Genomic DNA, 21,618 nt, shown 5'->3' with positions numbered 1-21,618 from the left:
TGAGATAATAAGTCAGCGCTTTGATATAATAAGTCAGCGCTCTGAGATAATAAGTCAGCGCTCTGAGATAATAAGTCAGCGCTCTGAGATAATAAGTCAGCGCTCTGAGATAATAAGTCAGCGCTCTAATAATAAGTCAGCGCTCTGAGATAATAAGTCAGCGCTCTGAGATAATAAGTCAGCGCTCTGAAATAATAAGTCGGCGCTCTGAAATAATAAGTCGGCGCTCTGAGATAATAAGTCAGCGCTCTGAAATAATAAGTCGGCGCTCTAATAATAAGTCAGCGCTCTGAGATAATAAGTCAGCGCTCTGAGATAATAAGTCGGCGATCTGAGATAATAAGTCAGCGCTCTAATAATAAGTCAGCGCTCTGAGATAATAAGTCAGCGATCTGAGATAATAAGTCAGCGCTCTAATAATAAGTCAGCGCTCTGAGATAATAAGTCAGCGCTCTGAGATAACAAGTCAGCGCTCTAATAATAAGTCAGCGCTCTGATATAATAAGTCAGCGCTCTGATATAATAAGTCAGCGCTCTGATATAATAAGTCAGCGCTCTGATATAATAAGTCAGCACTCTGATATAATAAGTCAGCACTCTGATATAATAAGTCAGCACTCTGATATAATAAGTCAGCGCTCTGAGATAATAAGTCAGCGCTCTGAGATAATACGTCAGCGCTCTGAGATAATACGTCAGCGCTCTGATATAATAAGTCAGCGCTCTGATATAATAAGTCAGCGCTCTGATATAATAAGTCAGCGCTCTGATCTAATAAGTCAGCGCTCTGATCTAATAAGTCAGCGCTCTGATATAATAAGTCAGCGCTCTGAGATAATAAGTCAGCGCTCTGAGATAATAAGTCAGCGCTCTAATAATAAGTCAGCGCTCTGAGATAATAAGTCAGCGCTCTAATATAATAAGTCAGCGCTCTGAGATAATAAGTCAGCGCTCTAATATAATAAGTCAGCGCTCTGAGATAATAAGTCAGCGCTCTGAGATAATAAGTCAGCGCTCTAATAATAAGTCAGCGCTCTGAGATAATAAGTCAGCGCTCTGATATAATAAGTCAGCGCTCTGATATAATAAGTCAGCGCTCTGAGATAATAAGTCAGCGCTCTGAGATAATAAGTCAGCGCTCTGAGATAATAAGTCAGCGCTCTGATATAATAAGTCAGCGCTCTGAGATAATAAGTCAGCGCTCTGATATAATAAGTCAGCGCTCTGATATAATAAGTCAGCGCTCTGAAATAACAAGTCAGCGCTCTAATAATAAGTCAGCGCTCTGAGATAATAAGTCAGCGCTCTGATATAATAAGTCAGCACTCTGATATAATAAGTCAGCGCTCTAATAATAAGTCAGCGCTCTGATATAATAAGTCAGCGCTCTGATATAATAAGTCAGCGCTCTGATATAATAAGTCAGCGCTCTAAGATAATAAGTCAGCGCTCTGAGATAATAAGTCAGCGCTCTGATATAATAAGTCAGCGCTCTAATAATAAGTCAGCGCTCTGAGATAATAAGTCGGCGCTCTGATATAATAAGTCAGCGCTCTGATATAATAAGTCAGCGCTCTGATATAATAAGTCAGCGCTCTGAGATAATAAGTCAGCGCTCTGAGATAATAAGTCAGCGCTCTGAGATAATAAGTCAGCGCTCTAATAATAAGTCAGCGCTCTAATAATAAGTCAGCGCTCTAATAATAGGTCAGCGCTCTAATAATAAGTCAGCGCTCTAATAATAAGTCAGCGCTCTAATAATAAGTCAGCGCTCTGAGATAATAAGTCAGCGCTCTGATATAATAAGTCAGCGCTCTAAGATAATAAGTCAGCGCTCTGAGATAACAAGTCAGCGCTCTAATAATAAGTCAGCGCTCTGATAATAAGTCAGCGCTCTGATATAATAAGTCAGCGCTCTGATATAATAAGTCAGCGCTCTGATATAATAAGTCAGCGCTCTGATATAATAAGTCAGCGCTCTGATATAATAAGTCAGCGCTCTAAGATAATAAGTCAGCGCTCTGAGATAATAAGTCAGCACTCTGATATAATAAGTCAGCGCTCTGAGATAATAAGTCAGCGCTCTGAGATAATAAGTCAGCGCTCTGAGATAATAAGTCAGCGCTCTGAGATAATAAGTCAGCGCTCTGAGATAATAAGTCAGCGCTCTGATATAATAAGTCAGCGCTCTGAGATAATAAGTCAGCGCTCTGAGATAATAAGTCAGCGCTCTAATAATAAGTCAGCGCTCTGAGATAATAAGTCAGCGCTCTGAGATAATAAGTCAGCGCTCTAATAATAAGTCAGCGCTCTGAGATAATAAGTCAGCGCTCTGAGATAATAAGTCAGCGCTCTGAGATAATAAGTCAGCGCTCTGAGATAATAAGTCAGCGCTCTGAGATAATAAGTCAGCGCTCTGAGATAATAAGTCAGCGCTCTGAGATAATAAGTCAGCGCTCTGAGATAATAAGTCAGCGCTCTGAGATAATAAGTCAGCGCTCTGAGATAATAAGTCAGCGCTCTGATATAATAAGTCAGCGCTCTGAGATAATAAGTCAGCGCTCTGAGATAATAAGTCAGCGCTCTAATAATAAGTCAGCGCTCTGAGATAATAAGTCAGCGCTCTGAGATAATAAGTCAGCGCTCTAATAATAAGTCAGCGCTCTGAGATAATAAGTCAGCGCTCTGAGATAATAAGTCAGCGCTCTGAGATAATAAGTCAGCGCTCTGAGATAATAAGTCAGCGCTCTGAGATAATAAGTCAGCGCTCTGAGATAATAAGTCAGCGCTCTGAGATAATAAGTCAGCGCTCTGATATAATAAGTCAGCGCTCTGATATAATAAGTCAGCGCTCTGAGATAATAAGTCAGCGCTCTAATAATAAGTCAGCGCTCTGAGATAATAAGTCAGCGCTCTGAGATAATAAGTCAGCGCTCTGAGATAATAAGTCAGCGCTCTGAGATAATAAGTCAGCGCTCGGATATAAGTCAGCGCACGAATATAAGTCAGCGCTCGGATATAAGTCAGCGCTCGGATAATAAGTCAGCGCTCTGATAATAAGTCAGCGCTCTAATAATAAGTCAGCGCTCTAATAATAAGTCAGCGCTCTAATAATAAGTCAGCGCTCTGATAATAAGTCAGCGCTCTGATAATAAGTCAGCGCTCTAATAATAAGTCAGCGCTCGGATATAAGTCAGCGCTCGGATATAAGTCAGCGCTCGGATATAATAAGTCAGCGCTCTGAGATACTAAGTCAGCGCTCTGATATAATAAGTCAGCGCTCTGATATAATAAGTCAGCGCTCTAATAATAAGTCAGCGCTCTAATAATAAGTCAGCGCTCTGATATAATAAGTCAGCGCTCTGATATAATAAGTCAGCGCTCTGATATAAGTCAGCGCTCTGATATAATAAGTAAGCGCTCTAATAATAAGTCAGCACTCTGATATAATAAGTCAGCGCTCTGATATAATACGTCAGCGCTCTGAGATAATAAGTCAGCGCTCTAATATTAAGTCAGCGCTTTAATAATAAGTCAGCGCTCTGAGATAATAAGTCAGCGCTCTGAAAAGTCAGCGCTCTTATAATAAGTCAGCGCTCTGAGATAACAAGTCACCGCTCTGAGATAATAAGTCAGCGCTCTAATAATAAGTCAGCGCTCTAATAATAAGTCAGCGCTCTAATATAATAAGTCAGCGCTCTGAGATAGTAAGTCACCGCTCTGAGATAATAAGTCAGCGCTCTAATAATAAGTCAGCGCTCTAATATAATAAGTCAGCGCTCTGAGATAATAAGTCAGCGCTCTGAGATAATAAGTCAGCGCTCTGAGATAATAAGTCAGCGCTCTGAGATAATAAGTCAGCGCTCTGAGATAATAAGTCAGCGCTCTGAGATAATAAGTCAGCACTCTGAGATAATAAGTCAGCACTCTGAGATAATAAGTCAGCGCTCTGAGATAATAAGTCAGCGCTCTGAGATAATAAGTCAGCGTTCTGAGATAATAAGTCAGCGTTCTGAGATAATAAGTCAGCGCTCTGAGATAATAAGTCAGCGCTCTGAGATAATAAGTCAGCGCTCTAATAATAAGTCAGCGCTCTGAGATAATAAGTCACCGCTCTAATAATAAGTCAGCGCTCTAATAATAAGTCAGCGCTCTGATATAATAAGTCAGCGCTCTGAGATAATAAGTCAGCGCTCTAATAATAAGTCAGCGCTCTAATAATAAGTCAGCACTCTGATATAATAAGTCACCGCTCTGAGATAATAAGTCAGCGCTCTAATAATAAGTCAGCGCTCTGAGATAATAAGTCAGCACTCTGATATAATAAGTCACCGCTCTAATATAATAAGTCAGCGCTCTGAGATAATAAGTCAGCGCTCTAATATAATAAGTCAGCGCTCTAATATAATAAGTCAGCGCTCTGAGATAATAAGTCAGCGCTCTGAGATAATAAGTCAGCGCTCTGAGATAATAAGTCAGCGCTCTGAGATAATAAGTCAGCGCTCTGAGATAATAAGTCAGCGCTCTAATAATAAGTCAGCGCTCTGATATAATAAGTCAGCGCTCTGAGATAATAAGTCAGCGCTCTAATAATAAGTCAGCGCTCTAATATAATAAGTCAGCGCTCTGAGATAATAAGTCAGCGCTCTGAGATAATAAGTCAGCGCTCTGAGATAATAAGTCAGCGCTCTAATAAGTCAGCGCTCTGATATAATAAGTCAGCGCTCTGAGATAATAAGTCAGCGCTCTGAGATAATAAGTCAGCGCTCTAATATAATAAGTCAGCGCTCTGAGATAATAAGTCAGCGCTCTGAGATAATAAGTCAGCGCTCTGAGATAATAAGTCAGCGCTCTAATAATAAGTCAGCGCTCTGATATAATAAGTCAGCGCTCTGAGATAATAAGTCAGCGCTCTGAGATAATAAGTCAGCGCTCTCAGATAATAAGTCAGCGCTCTAATAATAAGTCAGCGCTCTAATATAATAAGTCAGCGCTCTGAGATAATAAGTCAGCGCTCTGAGATAATAAGTCAGCGCTCTGAGATAATAAGTCAGCGCTCTAATAAGTCAGCGCTCTGATATAATAAGTCAGCGCTCTGAGATAATAAGTCAGCGCTCTGAGATAATAAGTCAGCGCTCTGAGATAATAAGTCAGCGCTCTAATATAATAAGTCAGCGCTCTGAGATAATAAGTCAGCGCTCTGAGATAATAAGTCAGCGCTCTGAGATAATAAGTCAGCGCTCTGAGATAATAAGTCAGCGCTCTAATAATAAGTCAGCGCTCTGATATAATAAGTCAGCGCTCTGAGATAATAAGTCAGCGCTCTCAGATAATAAGTCAGCGCTCTAATAATAAGTCAGCGCTCTAATATAATAAGTCAGCGCTCTGAGATAATAAGTCAGCGCTCTGAGATAATAAGTCAGCGCTCTGAGATAATAAGTCAGCGCTCTAATAAGTCAGCGCTCTGATATAATAAGTCAGCGCTCTGAGATAATAAGTCAGCGCTCTGAGATAATAAGTCAGCGCTCTGAGATAATAAGTCAGCGCTCTGAGATAATAAGTCAGCGCTCTGAGATAATAAGTCAGCGCTCTGAGATAATAAGTCAGCGCTCTCAGATAATAAGTCAGCGCTCTCAGATAATAAGTCAGCGCTCTGAGATAATAAGTCAGCGCTCTGAGAGAATAAGTCAGCGCTCTGATATAATAAGTCAGCGCTCTAAGATAATAAGTCAGCGCTCTGAGATAATAAGTCAGCGCTCTGAGATAATAAGTCAGCGCTCTGAGATAATAAGTCAGCGCTCTGAGATAATAAGTCAGCGCTCTGAGATAATAAGTCAGCGCTCTGATATAATAAGTCAGCGCTCTGATATAATAAGTCAGCGCTCTGATATAATAAGTCAGCGCTCTGAGATAATAAGTCAGCGCTCTGAGATAATAAGTCAGCGCTCTGAGATAATAAGTCAGCGCTCTGAGATAATACGTCAGCGCTCTGAGATAATAAGTCAGCGCTCTGAGATAATAAGTCAGCGCTCTGAGATAATAAGTCAGCGCTCTGAGATAATAAGTCAGCGCTCTGAGATAATAAGTCAGCACTCTAATAATAAGTCAGCGCTCTGATATAATAAGTCAGCGCTCTGATATAATAAGTCAGCGCTCTGATATAATAAGTCAGCGCTCTGATAATAAGTCAGCGCTCTGATAATAAGTCAGCGCTCTGATAATAAGTCAGCGCTCTGATAATAAGTCAGCGCTCTGATAATAAGTCAGCGCTCTAATATAATAAGTCAGCGCTCTGAGATAATAAGTCAGCGCTCTGATATAATAAGTCAGCGCTCTGATAATAAGTCAGCGCTCTGATAATAAGTCAGCGCTCTGATAATAAGTCAGCGCTCTGATAATAAGTCAGCGCTCTAATATAATAAGTCAGCGCTCTAATATAATAAGTCAGCGCTCTAATATAATAAGTCAGCGCTCTGAGATAATAAGTCAACGCTCTGATATAATAAGTCAGCGCTCTGATAATAAGTCAGCGCTCTAATAATAAGTCAGCGCTCTAATAATAAGTCAGCGCTCTAATAATAAGTCAGCGCTCTGAGATAATAAGTCAGCGCTCTGAGATAATAAGTCAGCGCTCTGAGATAATAAGTCAGCGCTCTAATAATAAGTCAGCGCTCTAATATAATAAGTCAGCGCTCTAATATAATAAGTCAGCGCTCTGAGATAATAAGTCAGCGCTCTGAGATAATAAGTCAGCGCTCTAATAATAAGTCAGCGCTCTAATATAATAAGTCAGCGCTCTGAGATAATAAGTCAGCGCTCTGAGATAATAAGTCAGCGCTCTGAGATAATAAGTCAGCGCTCTGAGATAATAAGTCAGCGCTCTGAGATAATAAGTCAGCGCTCTGAGATAATAAGTCAGCGCTCTGAGATAATAAGTCAGCGCTCTGAGATAATAAGTCAGCGCTCTAATAATAAGTCAGCGCTCTGAGATAATAAGTCAGCGCTCTGAGATAATAAGTCAGCGCTCTGAGATAATAAGTCAGCGCTCTAATAATAAGTCAGCGCTCTAATAATAAGTCAGCGCTCTAATATAATAAGTCAGCGCTCTGAGATAATAAGTCAGCGCTCTGAGATAATAAGTCAGCGCTCTGATATAATAAGTCAGCGCTCTGAGATAATAAGTCAGCGCTCTGAGATAATAAGTCAGCGCTCTGAGATAATAAGTCAGCGCTCTGATATAATAAGTCAGCGCTCTGATATAATAAGTCAGCGCTCTGAGATAATAAGTCAGCGCTCTAATAATAAGTCAGCGCTCTGAGATAATAAGTCAGCGCTCTGAGATAATAAGTCAGCGCTCTGAAATAATAAGTCGGCGCTCTGAAATAATAAGTCGGCGCTCTGAGATAATAAGTCAGCGCTCTGAAATAATAAGTCGGCGCTCTAATAATAAGTCAGCGCTCTGAGATAATAAGTCAGCGCTCTGAGATAATAAGTCGGCGATCTGAGATAAGTCAGCGCTCTAATAATAAGTCAGCGCTCTGAGATAATAAGTCAGCGATCTGAGATAATAAGTCAGCGCTCTAATAATAAGTCAGCGCTCTGAGATAATAAGTCAGCGCTCTGAGATAACAAGTCAGCGCTCTAATAATAAGTCAGCGCTCTGATATAATAAGTCAGCGCTCTGATATAATAAGTCAGCGCTCTGATATAATAAGTCAGCGCTCTGATATAATAAGTCAGCACTCTGATATAATAAGTCAGCACTCTGATATAATAAGTCAGCACTCTGAGATAATAAGTCAGCGCTCTGAGATAATACGTCAGCGCTCTGAGATAATACGTCAGCGCTCTGATATAATAAGTCAGCGCTCTGATATAATAAGTCAGCGCTCTGAAATAACAAGTCAGCGCTCTAATAATAAGTCAGCGCTCTGAGATAATAAGTCAGCGCTCTGAGATAATAAGTCGGCGCTCTGAGATAATAAGTCGGCGCTCTGAGATAATAAGTCGGCGCTCTGATATAATAAGTCAGCGCTCTGAGATAATAAGTCAGCGCTCTGAGATAATAAGTCAGCGCTCTGAGATAATAAGTCAGCGCTCTGAGATAATAAGTCAGCGCTCTGATATAATAAGTCAGCGCTCTGATATAATAAGTCAGCGCTCTGATATAATAAGTCAGCGCTCTGAGATAATAAGTCAGCGCTCTAATAATAAGTCAGCGCTCTGAGATAATAAGTCAGCGCTCTGAGATAATAAGTCAGCGCTCTGAGATAATAAGTCAGCGCTCTGAGATAATAAGTCAGCGCTCTGAGATAATAAGTCAGCGCTCTGAGATAATAAGTCAGCGCTCTGAGATAATAAGTCAGCGCTCTGAGATAATAAGTCAGCGCTCTGAGATAATAAGTCAGCGCTCTGAGATAATAAGTCAGCGCTCTGAGATAATAAGTCAGCGCTCTGAGATAATAAGTCAGCGCTCTGATATAATAAGTCAGCGCTCTAATAATAAGTCAGCGCTCTGAGATAATAAGTCAGCGCTCTGAGATAATAAGTCAGCGCTCTGAGATAATAAGTCAGCGCTCTGATATAATAAGTCAGCGCTCTGATATAATAAGTCAGCGCTCTGAGATAATAAGTCAGCGCTCTGAGATAATAAGTCAGCGCTCTGAGATAATAAGTCAGCGCTCTGAGATAATAAGTCAGCGCTCTGAGATAATAAGTCAGCGCTCTGAGATAATAAGTCAGCGCTCTGAGATAATAAGTCAGCGCTCTGAGATAATAAGTCAGCGCTCTGATATAATAAGTCAGCGCTCTGAGATAATAAGTCAGCGCTCTGAGATAATAAGTCAGCGCTCTGAGATAATAAGTCAGCGCTCTGAGATAATAAGTCAGCGCTCTGATATAATAAGTCAGCGCTCTGATATAATAAGTCAGCGCTCTGAGATAATAAGTCAGCGCTCTGAGATAATAAGTCAGCGCTCTGAGATAATAAGTCAGCGCTCTGAGATAATAAGTCGGCGCTCTGAGATAATAAGTCGGCGCTCTGAGATAATAAGTCGGCGCTCTGAGATAATAAGTCGGCGCTCTGAGATAATAAGTCAGCGCTCTGATAATAAGTCAGCGCTCTGATATAATAAGTCAGCGCTCTAATATAATAAGTCAGCGCTCTGAGATAATAAGTCAGCGCTCTAATAATAAGTCAGCGCTCTGATATAATAAGTCAGCGCTCTGAGATAATAAGTCAGCGCTCTGAGATAATAAGTCAGCGCTCTGATATAATAAGTCAGCGCTCTGAGATAATAAGTCAGCGCTCTGATATAATAAGTCAGCGCTCTGAGATAATAAGTCAGCGCTCTGAGATAATAAGTCAGCGCTCTGAGATAATAAGTCAGCGCTCTGAGATAATAAGTCAGCGCTCTGATATAATAAGTCAGCGCTCTGAGATAATAAGTCAGCGCTCTGAGATAATAAGTCAGCGCTCTGAGATAATAAGTCAGCGCTCTGAGATAATAAGTCAGCGCTCTGATATAATAAGTCAGCGCTCTGAGATAATAAGTCAGCGCTCTGATATAATAAGTCAGCGCTCTGATATAATAAGTCAGCGCTCTGAGATAATAAGTCAGCGCTCTGATATAATAAGTCAGCGCTCTGATATAATAAGTCAGCGCTCTGAGATAATAAGTCAGCGCTCTGAGATAATAAGTCAGCGCTCTGAGATAATAAGTCAGCGCTCTAATAATAAGTCAGCGCTCTAATAATAAGTCAGCGCTCTAATAATAAGTCAGCGCTCTGAGATAATAAGTCAGCGCTCTGAGATAATAAGTCAGCGCTCTGAGATAATATGTCAGCGCTCTAATAATAAGTCAGCGCTCTGATATAATAAGTCAGCGCTCTGATAATAAGTCAGCGCTCTGAGATAATAAGTCAGCGCTCTGATATAATAAGTCAGCGCTCTAAGATAATAAGTCAGCGCTCTGAGATAACAAGTCAGCGCTCTAATAATAAGTCAGCGCTCTGATAATAAGTCAGCGCTCTGATATAATAAGTCAGCGCTCTGATATAATAAGTCAGCACTCTGATATAATAAGTCAGCGCTCTGATATAATAAGTCAGCGCTCTGATATAATAAGTCAGCGCTCTAAGATAATAAGTCAGCGCTCTGAGATAATAAGTCAGCGCTCTGATATAATAAGTCAGCGCTCTGATATAATAAGTCAGCGCTCTGATATAATAAGTCAGCACTCTGATATAATAAGTCAGCGCTCTGAGATAATAAGTCAGCGCTCTGAGATAATAAGTCAGCGCTCTGAGATAATAAGTCAGCGCTCTGAGATAATAAGTCAGCGCTCTGATATAATAAGTCAGCGCTCTGAGATAATAAGTCAGCGCTCTGATATAATAAGTCAGCGCTCTAATAATAAGTCAGCGCTCTGAGATAATAAGTCAGCGCTCTGAGATAATAAGTCAGCGCTCTAATAATAAGTCAGCGCTCTGAGATAATAAGTCAGCGCTCTGAGATAATAAGTCAGCGCTCTGAGATAATAAGTCAGCGCTCTGAGATAATAAGTCAGCGCTCTGAGATAATAAGTCAGCGCTCTGAGATAATAAGTCAGCGCTCTGATATAATAAGTCAGCGCTCTGATATAATAAGTCAGCGCTCTGAGATAATAAGTCAGCGCTCTAATAATAAGTCAGCGCTCTGAGATAATAAGTCAGCGCTCTGAGATAATAAGTCAGCGCTCTGAGATAATAAGTCAGCGCTCTGAGATAATAAGTCAGCGCTCTGAGATAATAAGTCAGCGCTCTGAGATAATAAGTCAGCGCTCTGATATAATAAGTCAGCGCTCTAATAATAAGTCAGCGCTCTGAGATAATAAGTCGGCGCTCTGAGATAATAAGTCAGCGCTCTGAGATAATAAGTCAGCGCTCTGATATAATAAGTCAGCGCTCTGATATAATAAGTCAGCGCTCTAATAATAAGTCAGCGCTCTGATATAATAAGTCAGCACTCTGATATAATAAGTCAGCGCTCTGAGATAATAAGTCAGCGCTCTAATAATAAGTCAGCGCTCTGATATAATAAGTCAGCACTCTGAGATAATAAGTCAGCGCTCTGAGATAATAAGTCAGCGCTCTGATATAATAAGTCAGCGCTCTGAGATAATAAGTCAGCGCTCTGATATAATAAGTCAGCGCTCTGAGATAATAAGTCAGCGCTCTGAGATAATAAGTCAGCGCTCTGAGATAATAAGTCAGCGCTCTGAGATAATAAGTCAGCGCTCTGAGATAATAAGTCAGCGCTCTGAGATAATAAGTCAGCGCTCTGAGATAATAAGTCAGCGCTCTGATATAATAAGTCAGCGCTCTGAGATAATAAGTCAGCGCTCTGATATAATAAGTCAGCGCTCTGATATAATAAGTCAGCGCTCTGAGATAATAAGTCAGCGCTCTGATATAATAAGTCAGCGCTCTGATATAATAAGTCAGCGCTCTGATATAAGTCAGCGCTCTGAGATAATAAGTCAGCGCTCTGAGATAATAAGTCAGCGCTCTGATATAATAAGTCAGCGCTCTAATAATAAGTCAGCGCTCTGAGATAATAAGTCAGCGCTCTGAGATAATAAGTCAGCGCTCTAATAATAAGTCAGCGCTCTAATAATAAGTCAGCGCTCTGAGATAATAAGTCAGCGCTCTGAGATAATAAGTCAGCGCTCTGAGATAATAAGTCAGCGCTCTGAGATAATAAGTCAGCGCTCTGAGATAATAAGTCAGCGCTCTGAGATAATAAGTCAGCGCTCTGAGATAATAAGTCAGCGCTCTGAGATAATAAGTCAGCGCTCTGATATAATAAGTCAGCGCTCTGATAATAAGTCAGCGCTCTGAGATAATAAGTCGATTATTTATTCTATCAGGGTGACTGATGAAATTGTAATAAATATAAGACACTAGACATGGAGCTGCCCCTGTATGACCCGCGTCCGCTCTGCTCCCCCAGCGCCTCTGGGTCACTCACTAGAAGAGAGAACACTTTCCATGAACTCTCGTTGGCTGATCCTTCCGTCCTGATCACGGTCTATTCCTCGGAATATGTCCAGAATACGGGATTTCATCTGTCCGATCCACTGCATGTATCTCTTCCGCCAGACAGAGAAGTCAAAATGTGCAAATTCCTGCAACTGGAAGATAAAACGGCAAATGAAGAGCCGGACGCGGCAAAATCCTCGAAGAGCTAGAGATGTAAAGAGACCACAGACCTCATGCAGCCTCTGAAGGGCGGTCTGAAGACGACACTGACGGTCTAATGTCAGGAACCACAGCTGCTGCCAACGGTTCAGGAGATGCGCCATATGCGGGGTCTGTGGTGCCAGGTCCTGAAGAGGAATTGAAGGGCCGGCCTGGGGAGAGTGTTGTCTTTCTGAAACAACAAATAGAGATCACGAGCAAAGTCAGAGAAAAGCAAGAGCAAAAAAACGAGAGCAAAAAACGAGAGCAAAAAAAACCAGAGCAAAAAACGAGAGCAAAAAACCAGACCAAAAAAACGAGAGCAAAAAAACCAGAGCAAAAAAACCAGAGCAAAAAAACCAGAGCAAAAAAACCAGAGCAAAAAAACCAGAGCAAAAAAACCAGAGCAAAAAAACCAGAGCAAAAAAACCAGAGCAAAAAAACCAGAGCAAAAAAACCAGAGTAAAAAACGAGAGCAAAAAACGAGAGCAAAAAAACGAGAGCAAAAAAACGAGAGCAAAAAAAGAGCAAAAAAACCAGAGTAAAAAAACGAGAGCAAAAAAACGAGAGCAAAAAAACCAGAGTAAAAAACGCGAGCAAAAAACGAGAGCAAAAAAACCAGCAAAGACCAGAGTGACCAAAGAAAAAAAAGAGCAACGAGAGGAAACACCAGAAAAAAAAGAAAGACAGAATAAAACGGGGATGGGACTGATAGACGTTTCTAGTCCCCTCTTTACACTGAACTCTTCATGTTGTGATTGTAAGAATTTTCCTTTTGGCAAAAAAAACAAAAACAGCAAGAGGGGCCGGAAAACAAGACGACTGAACACGAGGGACTGGGGACTGCGAATCTCTGGATACAGGAGGGGCACAAACCATTGAATACAATATTATGGGGCACTACGTCACCGGACACTAAGGACTGAACCACTGAACAGCAGGGACAAGGACACGTGATCCCATTGAGGTAGCGCCATGTTATGGGGGTACTGCTGTATACACTACATGACTATGGATCACGCCGGCGGGGGGTAGATCAGCGTTATCAGTGCCGCTCCTCATTTCTCCAGGAGATGATCCCATAAGCGCGGTCATGGGTGTGACTTATACTGGGAGCTGGCGGACGGCAGGCGGGGGCGCTGGGCACTCACTTGCTGCGGATTTCCGTGAGGTCGTAGCTCTTGGTTCTAGGACTTTGCGCTTACAATTCTTGGTCACCTTCTCCACCTCCGGCTCCTTCCGGCTCAGTTCCTCCATAAACACCTGAAAATAAGACTCAGCTGGTCAGGTCTGCATGTTCATGCCATAGAGGGAGAGGGGGGAGAAGCGGCTGCAAGGCATCTCTGACTCCACTTATCTCCAGACTGTAGGATCATGTATGGTAAAATCCAACATACTGAACCTTGATTTCCCCTCCAGACATTGGGGGACAGTGGGGTCCCATCATACGCACACGGTCTTGTGGACAGCGATATGCTGACTATTATGTAATGTTTATGTCCGCTCATCATATGACACTGTTACCGGGGAGGGATCACATGGTTTTTTTGCTGAGGGGTATCCACTCACCATGATCCGGTTCAGTGTAGGAGTTTGTCATGTGTAATGCTGGGGTGCGGTGCGCTTATGACCATTTTAAGATACAACCTGCTAGAGAAATGGGGACCCTACCGAGTGCTGCGCTACGACCTCCTCCAGGGCCGCCATCTCTTCTGGGAGGGGCTCTTGGTCCCGTAAAGTTAGCGCTTCCTCTGCCGCTGTTATCCAGTCCATTAGTCGGGCGACCTCCTCCCGCTCAGTGGCCAGAGACTGAATCTGAGCCTGAATGCGCTCCCCCTGCTGCTGAGCCCAGGACGTCACCTGCGAACACGGGGCGGACACGTCAAGAATCAGGTCATGATGGAAATAAATGTCATTACCAAACCATAAAATCCAGATATAATACAGGTCACATGGCCAGGGCCGCACCGTCCATGTGATTCTCATCTCGTCTCAGGCGGCGGCCTGCTACCTCTCTGCGGGGGCGGCGACACCACTGAAACCTGCCATCTATAGAACGCAGATACAATGACATGCATAAGCGCTGAATGGCCGGAGACGTTCCGTGCCCGACCATTCAGCGCCTTATATTGATGCTGATTGGCAGGACAGAATTACTTGCCCCACTAAGTCATTCTGCCCTGCCACTCAGCGCCATCAACGATGCAAGCGGCGCAATGATGTCATCGTGTCGCTTCCATCGTCGTTCAGCCCCAGAGGACCTGCATTGAAACAGGACGGCACGGGAACGGGATCAAGGTGATTGTGTAAAGTTGTTTTTTTCTTTAAAAAGTCTGCGTTGCATTATTTACAGGAGGGGAGAGCTATATGTTGGGCACAATCTATGGAGGGGATAATATGTAGGGAACTATAAACAGAGGGGCTATGTGAGGCATTATATACAGGGGGCTATATGTGGGGCACTATATACGGGGGCTATATGTAGGGGAATATCTACAGGGGGCTATATGTAGGGCACAATCTACAGGGGGGCAATATGTGGGGCACTATCTACAGGGGAGCTATATGCAAGGCACTATCTACAGGGGAGCTATATGTGGGGAACTATCTTCAGGGGGCTATATGTAGGGCACAATCTACAGGGAGAGCTATATGTGGGGCACTATCTACAGGGGGATCTATATAGGGCACTATCTACAGGAGGATCTATGGGGGGCACTATCTACAGGGGGCTCTATGAGGGCACTATCTACAGGGAGCACTGTGTGTGTGGGGCACAGTGTATGGTGCTATGATAATCAGGGGCAGTGTATTATGCTATTATAATTAGAGGTGCAGTGTATGGCGCTATTATAATTATATTTAGGGCGTAGTGTCTGGCATCATGAGAATTTTATCACCGTTTATAGGTGCAGAAATGTTTGAAAAGTGAGAAGCTGAAGACATCTGAGCAGCAAACTGCGGAAATGGGCAGTGGCCGGGAGAAGTTGTCATAGAGGTCTGAACCGAATGGAGAAGAAAAGAGAAAAAGAACAACTAGAATCTGAGACGTCACTGGTGAGTCACTTAATATAAATGTTTATTTTGCCTCTAATCAGCACGGTAGTCACAGTATGATCTGCAGCGAGATGATGGGTGGTATGATTATATGATATGATTTTTTTTTGTGAAACAGCAACTCCCAGCATATCCTTACCATTGTTCGTGCCATGCTGGGAGCTGTAGTTTTACGCCATACAAACTTATGCAGGGGTTGCACTAAATTGAGCTGTATTTGTGCTGGTGCTGTATTTATGTATGAGCTTTGTTCTGGTGCTGTATATATGTACTGAGCTTGGTTCTGGGGCTGTATATATGTATGCGCTTTGTTCTGGTGATATATATATATGTACTGAGCTTGGTACTGGTGCTGTATTTATGTACTGAGCTTTGTTCTGGTGTTGTATATATGTATGAGCTTGGTTCTGGTGTTGTATTTTTGTATTGAGATTTGTTCTGGTGCTGTATATATGTACTGAGGTTTCTCCTGGGGCTGTATATATGTATGAGCTTTGTTCTGGTGCTGTATATATGTATGAGCTTTGTTCTGGTGCTGTATATCTGTACTGAGCTTTGTTCTGGTGCTGTATATATGTACTGAGTTTGGTTCTGGAGTTGTATATATGTACTGAGCTTTGTTCTGGTGCTGTATATATGTACTCAGCTGTGTTCTGGTACTGTATATATGTACTGAGCTTCGTTCTGGAGTTGTATACATGTATTGAACTGGGTTCTGGTGCTGTGTTTATGTACTGAGCTTTGTTCTGGTGAAGTATTTATGTACTGAGCTTTATTCTGGTGCTGTGTATATATGTACTGAGCTTTGTTCTGGTACTGTATATATGTACTGAGCTTTGTTCTGGTGAAGTATTTATGTACTGAGCTTTATTCTGGTGCTGTGTATATATGTACTGAGCTTTGTTCTGGTACTGTATATATGTACTGAGCTTTGTTCTGGTGAAGTATTTATGTACTGAGCTTTGTTCTGGTGCTGTATATATGTACTGAGCTTTGTTCTGGTACTGTATATATTTACTGAGCCTGGTTCTGGTGCTGTATATATTTATGAACTTGGTTTTGGAGCCGTATATGTCAGAGCTTGGTTCTGGAGCTGTAATCTCATAGAATATATTTATAATAAATAATTCCAGGGCCGATGAAGTTGCTTTCAATTCATTGTATATTTAATTCGGAACCTGTCAGGTAGTTTTAACCCCTTGAGCCGCCACCATGCGGTAATACATGACCTGACAATATTTCTCTGTATGTTTTTTTCAGATGCAGCAAAATCTATAAAATCAACTTTTAAACCGGCGCACACTATATGCTAATTAGTCATTAATGGGTCATGGGGGCGGTGCCGCTATCCAGAAGAGTCACATAGTCCCGCCTCCAAACCCAACTTTCCATTCTTGATTGACATCCCCCCGGCTGTTCTACATCACTCCCAGTCTTCTCCAACTTTCTCGGATGCACCATTGCCTTATAGTACTTGGGCACGCACCATGCAGCGAGGTGTACTCCACCCGGCTGCACCGCGCATGCCAGTATAAGGCAACGGCACATCCACAAGAGTTGGAGGAGGCTGCTAGTGCTGTAGAACAGCCAGGGGGAAGTCAATCAAAATCTGGGGGGGCGCCAATTCAATTTTCGCCTCAGGCAGCAGAAAAGCTGGAATCGGCCCTACACATGGCTAGAGTCTATGTATACATAGCGCCCCCGGTGGTCGCTGGTGGTATCACTCTCTCAGATGTTATATCTGCTGTGATGCAGGATATGGTGTATTCCACGTGGAGCTGCAGGAGCGGCAGCCTCCTGTCTACTCACCTCCTGGTACCTGGTCTTGCTGATATTTAGCCAGGACTTGATAGTGATGACGGAGTCCGGGTGACAGGCGGACAGGATCTCCTGCCCCAGGGAGACAATACACTCCAGGGCCATCTGCTGACATTGCAGGGTGTTCATCAGCTCCTGGACATGAGGGGAACGTTATATAATGTAGAGAGCACCGGATACATAGGGGCCACACATCACATATGTCCTCCACGGGCACCCACCTGCTGCTGCAACTGACACTCCTGCAGCGCCTGCCCCTCCTCAGGAATCACCCCGAACTTCAGGGTCCGCTCAGACTCATTCAGACCCTCCAGAAAAGAACTCACCAGAGAGTGGAACTCCTCCGCCTGCCAGAAAAACCGCAAATACCTCAGAGATCAGAGTAAAAACCCCGCTCAACCCCAACGTACCCTCCCCATGTCCCCAATACAGTCCAGAACACTGGTTACAGCAACTCCATCTATAACTGCTGACAACCAGCCAGAATATAAAGTGAGAGAGGTTGTCACAGCCCCGCCCCCTGTTACTGACAACCGGCCTGTATATAAAGTGAGAGAAGTTGTCACAGCCCCGCCCCCTGTTACTGACATCACTAATATACAATATAATTACACTGTGTTCAGACATGAGATCCACACATCTTATATACAGTAACAGCTATTCATCTATTACTACTGACAACTAGCCTGTATATCATGTGTGAGAGGTTGTCACAGCTCCGCCCCCTGTACTGACATCACTGATATATCATATAATTACATTGCGATCAGACATGAGATCCACACATCTTATATACAGTCACAGCTATTCATCTATTACTACTGACAACCAGCCTGTATACCATGTGTGAGGGGTTGTCACAGCCCCGTCCCCTGTTACTGACATCACTGATATATAATATAATTACACTGTGATCAGACATGAGATCCACACATCTTATATACAGTAACAGCTATTCATCTATTACTACTGACAACCAGCCTGTATATCATGTGTGAGAGGTTGTCACAGCCCCACCCCCTGTCACTGACATCACTGATATATAATATAATTACATGTGATCAGACATGAGATCCACACATCTTATATACAGTCACAACTATTCATCTATTACTACTGACCACCAGCCTGTATATCATGTGTGAGAGGTTGTCACAGCCCCGCCCCCTGTTACTGACATCACTGATATATAATATAATTACATTGTGATCAGACATGAGATCCACACATCTTATATACAGTAACAGCTATTCATCTATTACTACTGACAACCAGCCTGTATATCATGTGTGAGAGGTTGTCACAGCTCCGCCCCCTGTTACTGACATCACTGATATATAATATAATTACACTGTGATCAGACATGAGATCCACACATCTTATATACAGTCACAGCTATTCATCTATTACTACTGACAACCAGCCTGTATATCATGTGTGAGAGGTTGTCACAGCCCCGCCCCCTGTTACTGACATCACTGATATATAATATAATTACATGTGATCAGACATGAGATCCACACATCTTATATACAGTAACAGCTACTCATCTATTACTACTGACAACCAGCCTGTATATCATGTGTGAGAGGTTGTCACAGCCCCGCCCCCTGTTACTGACATCACTGATATATAATATAATTACATGTGATCAGACATGAGATCCACACATCTTATATACAGTAACAGCTACTCATCTATTACTACTGACAACCTGCCTGTATATCATGTGTGAGAGGTTGTCACAGCCCCGCCCCCTGTTACTGACATCACTGATATATAATATAATTACATTGGGATCAGACATGAGATCCACACATCTTATATATAGTAACAGCTATTCATCTATTACTACTGACAACCAGCCTGTATATCATGTGTGAGAGGTTGTCACAGCCCCGCCCCCTGTTACTGACATCACTGATATATAATATAATTACATTGGGATCAGACATGAGATCCACACATCTTATATACAGTAACAGCTATTCATCTATTACTACTGACAACCAGCCTGTATATCATGTGTGAGAGGTTGTCACAGCTCCGCCCCCTGTTACTGACATCACTGATATATAATATAATTACATTGTGATCAGACATGAGATCCACACATCTTATATACAGTAACAGCTATTCATCTATTACTACTGACAACCAGCCTGTATATCATGTGTGAGAGGTTGTCACAGCTCCGACCCCTTTTACTATTATTACAGAATAAAGTCTTGTGGAATCTTGTGCAGCGGTCACTTGCTCTTTATCAGGTGGATATTATTGTTGCCTCTGTTTCCTGACACTGACCTGTCGTAGAGAGGCCTCTAGTTTTGCTTGCTTGCTGACAGACAGCTGACACACGAGATCCCAGCGGTGACTTAGCTCCTCTATCTGTCTCTGCAACCAATGAGAGTCCGCCCCGACCCCTCCTCTGCTCAGGTCCCGTATAGAGTGTTTCAGGGTCTTCATGGAGCCCGCTCTTTTCCCCAGTTCTTTTTGGAATCCCTGGACACAGCAAGGAGACCATGACAGAGATTACTAATGGATGGTTACTCAGCCTACTATGCTGCTCCGCTGTGAATGTAACACTACAGAGAACTACTATATAGCAGAGCTGGAAACTGAATATTTAAATTAAAGATCAGAGTATAATGAATAAAAAGCAACTGCAGTTCCCATATTGGCCACTAGATATCAGTAGACAAAGTCCTATCTGGGAAGCCATTGTCTCAATTTCCAGCTTGCTGTGAAGTCTGAAGGTGAATCAGAAGAGCTACGATGTCTTTGTCATTAGTAGTCAGAGGCTTATAAACGCAGACTATCCCTTATACTGCAGAGCCGGACCGTGAATAAGCCTGAAGGAAGGTTTATAATGTATTATATGGTCACTATCGTACAGATCCAGGTCATCGTTATCCTCTAATATGTCCAGGTGGATTCATGAAGAAAATATTTATTTAAAGGGCCAGGTCCTGTGTGTGATGCTTTATGCTTACCTTGTGTTTATCTAATAGATCATTGACCAGATCTCTGTCTCCCCCTAGTGGTATCTCCTCTGACAGCTGCGGCTCTGCTCTGTATAACCAGTCCATGAGCGCCTGGAGAGCATCTGTGAACTTCCCGGAGAACAGGAGGGACTCCTCGAGCTTCTGCTGTCTGGGAGGATAACATCATGATCATACACACGAACCTGGTATAGGATTTCCCATATCTTCATGTAAAAATGAGGTCTGTACCGCTCAGTTGATCTAGAGCAGACGTCTTCCCAGCGCTCTCTCAGATGCCCCAGCGACTCATCCATCAGCTGCTCATCCTGTGGCAGCCGGATCTTCTCCCGTAGAGCACGGCCACTCCGTAGAGTCGCCTCATATATGGGACGCTTGGATCGGAGGATCTTCTGAAAATCCTGCAAAAAGATGCCACAAGAAGAGGTGACATCACAGTGTAACACAACTCCTCATGTCAGTGATGTCACAGTAAAACACAAATCCTGATGTCAGTGATGTCGTAGTATAACAGGACTCCTGATATCACTGCATAACATAAATCCTGAGGTCAGTGATGTCGTAGTATAACAGGACTCCTGATATCACTGCATAACATAAATCCTGAGGTCAGTGATGTCACAGTGTAACATGAATTCCGTTTTTAATGATGTCAGTGTTTCATGATGTTAGTGATTTAGTAGTACAACATGAATCCTGATGTCAGTGATGTCACAGTGTAACATAAATCCTAATATTAGTGATGTCACAGTATAACATGACTCCTGATGTCAGTGATGTCACAGTATAACATGACTCCTGAGGTCAGTGATGTCACAGTGTAACATGAATACTAATATTAGTTATGTCACAGTATAACATGACTCCCGAGGTCAGTGATGTCACAGTATAACATGAATCCTAATTTTAGTGATGTCACAGTGTAACATGACACCTGATGTCAGTGATGCCACAGTATAACATGACTCCTGATGTCAGTGATGTCACAGTATAACATGACTCCTGAGGTCAGTGATGTCACAGTATAACATGACTCCTGAGGTCAGTGATGTCACAGTATAACATGACTCCTGAGGTCAGTGATGTCACAGTATAACATAACTCCTGAGGTCAGTGATGTCACAGTGTAACATGAATACTAATATTAGTGATGTCACAGTATAACATGACTCCTGAGGTCAGTGATGTCACAGTATAACATGACTCCTGATGTTAGTGATGTCACAGTGTAACATGACTCCTGAGGTCAGTGATGTCACAGTATAACATGACTCCTGAGGTCAGTGATGTCACAGTATAACATGACTCCTGATGTCAGTGATGTCACAGTATAACATGACTCCTGAGGTCAGTGATGTCACAGTATAACATGACTCCTGATGTCAGTGATGTCACAGTATAACATAACTCCTGAGGTCAGTGATGTCACAGTATAACATGACTCCTGAGGTCAGTGATGTCACAGTATAACATGACTCCTGATGTCAGTGAGGTCAAGCTTTATATGATGTCATGGTCAGTG

General features: G+C 42.6%; 1 protein-coding gene across 3 annotated transcripts in view; it reads right to left on the bottom strand.

Annotated features, from left to right (window-relative positions):
• The window catches only part of LOC142696322 (microtubule-actin cross-linking factor 1, isoforms 6/7-like), a 42,705-nt gene that overhangs the window by 8,765 nt on the left and 12,322 nt on the right, over positions 1–21,618 (bottom strand). For all 3 annotated transcript variants that reach the window (XM_075847662.1, XM_075847664.1, XM_075847663.1), the window contains exons 8-16: positions 20,328–20,497; positions 20,088–20,247; positions 19,399–19,596; positions 17,316–17,441; positions 17,086–17,229; positions 13,891–14,079; positions 13,371–13,482; positions 12,252–12,412; positions 12,011–12,173 (exon numbers count right to left, since the gene is read on the bottom strand). In XM_075847662.1, coding sequence (XP_075703777.1) covers positions 12,011–12,173; positions 12,252–12,412; positions 13,371–13,482; positions 13,891–14,079; positions 17,086–17,229; positions 17,316–17,441; positions 19,399–19,596; positions 20,088–20,247; positions 20,328–20,497 — 1,423 coding nt within the window. The remainder of the gene's footprint in view (positions 1–12,010; positions 12,174–12,251; positions 12,413–13,370; positions 13,483–13,890; positions 14,080–17,085; positions 17,230–17,315; positions 17,442–19,398; positions 19,597–20,087; positions 20,248–20,327; positions 20,498–21,618) is intronic.

This window comes from Rhinoderma darwinii (genome assembly GCF_050947455.1).
Source record: "Rhinoderma darwinii isolate aRhiDar2 chromosome 5 unlocalized genomic scaffold, aRhiDar2.hap1 SUPER_5_unloc_55, whole genome shotgun sequence".
NCBI classification, from domain to species: domain Eukaryota; kingdom Metazoa; phylum Chordata; class Amphibia; order Anura; family Rhinodermatidae; genus Rhinoderma; species Rhinoderma darwinii.
The sequence above is the reverse complement of the archived record's forward strand: the minus strand, read 5'-3'. Positions and strand labels throughout refer to the sequence as shown.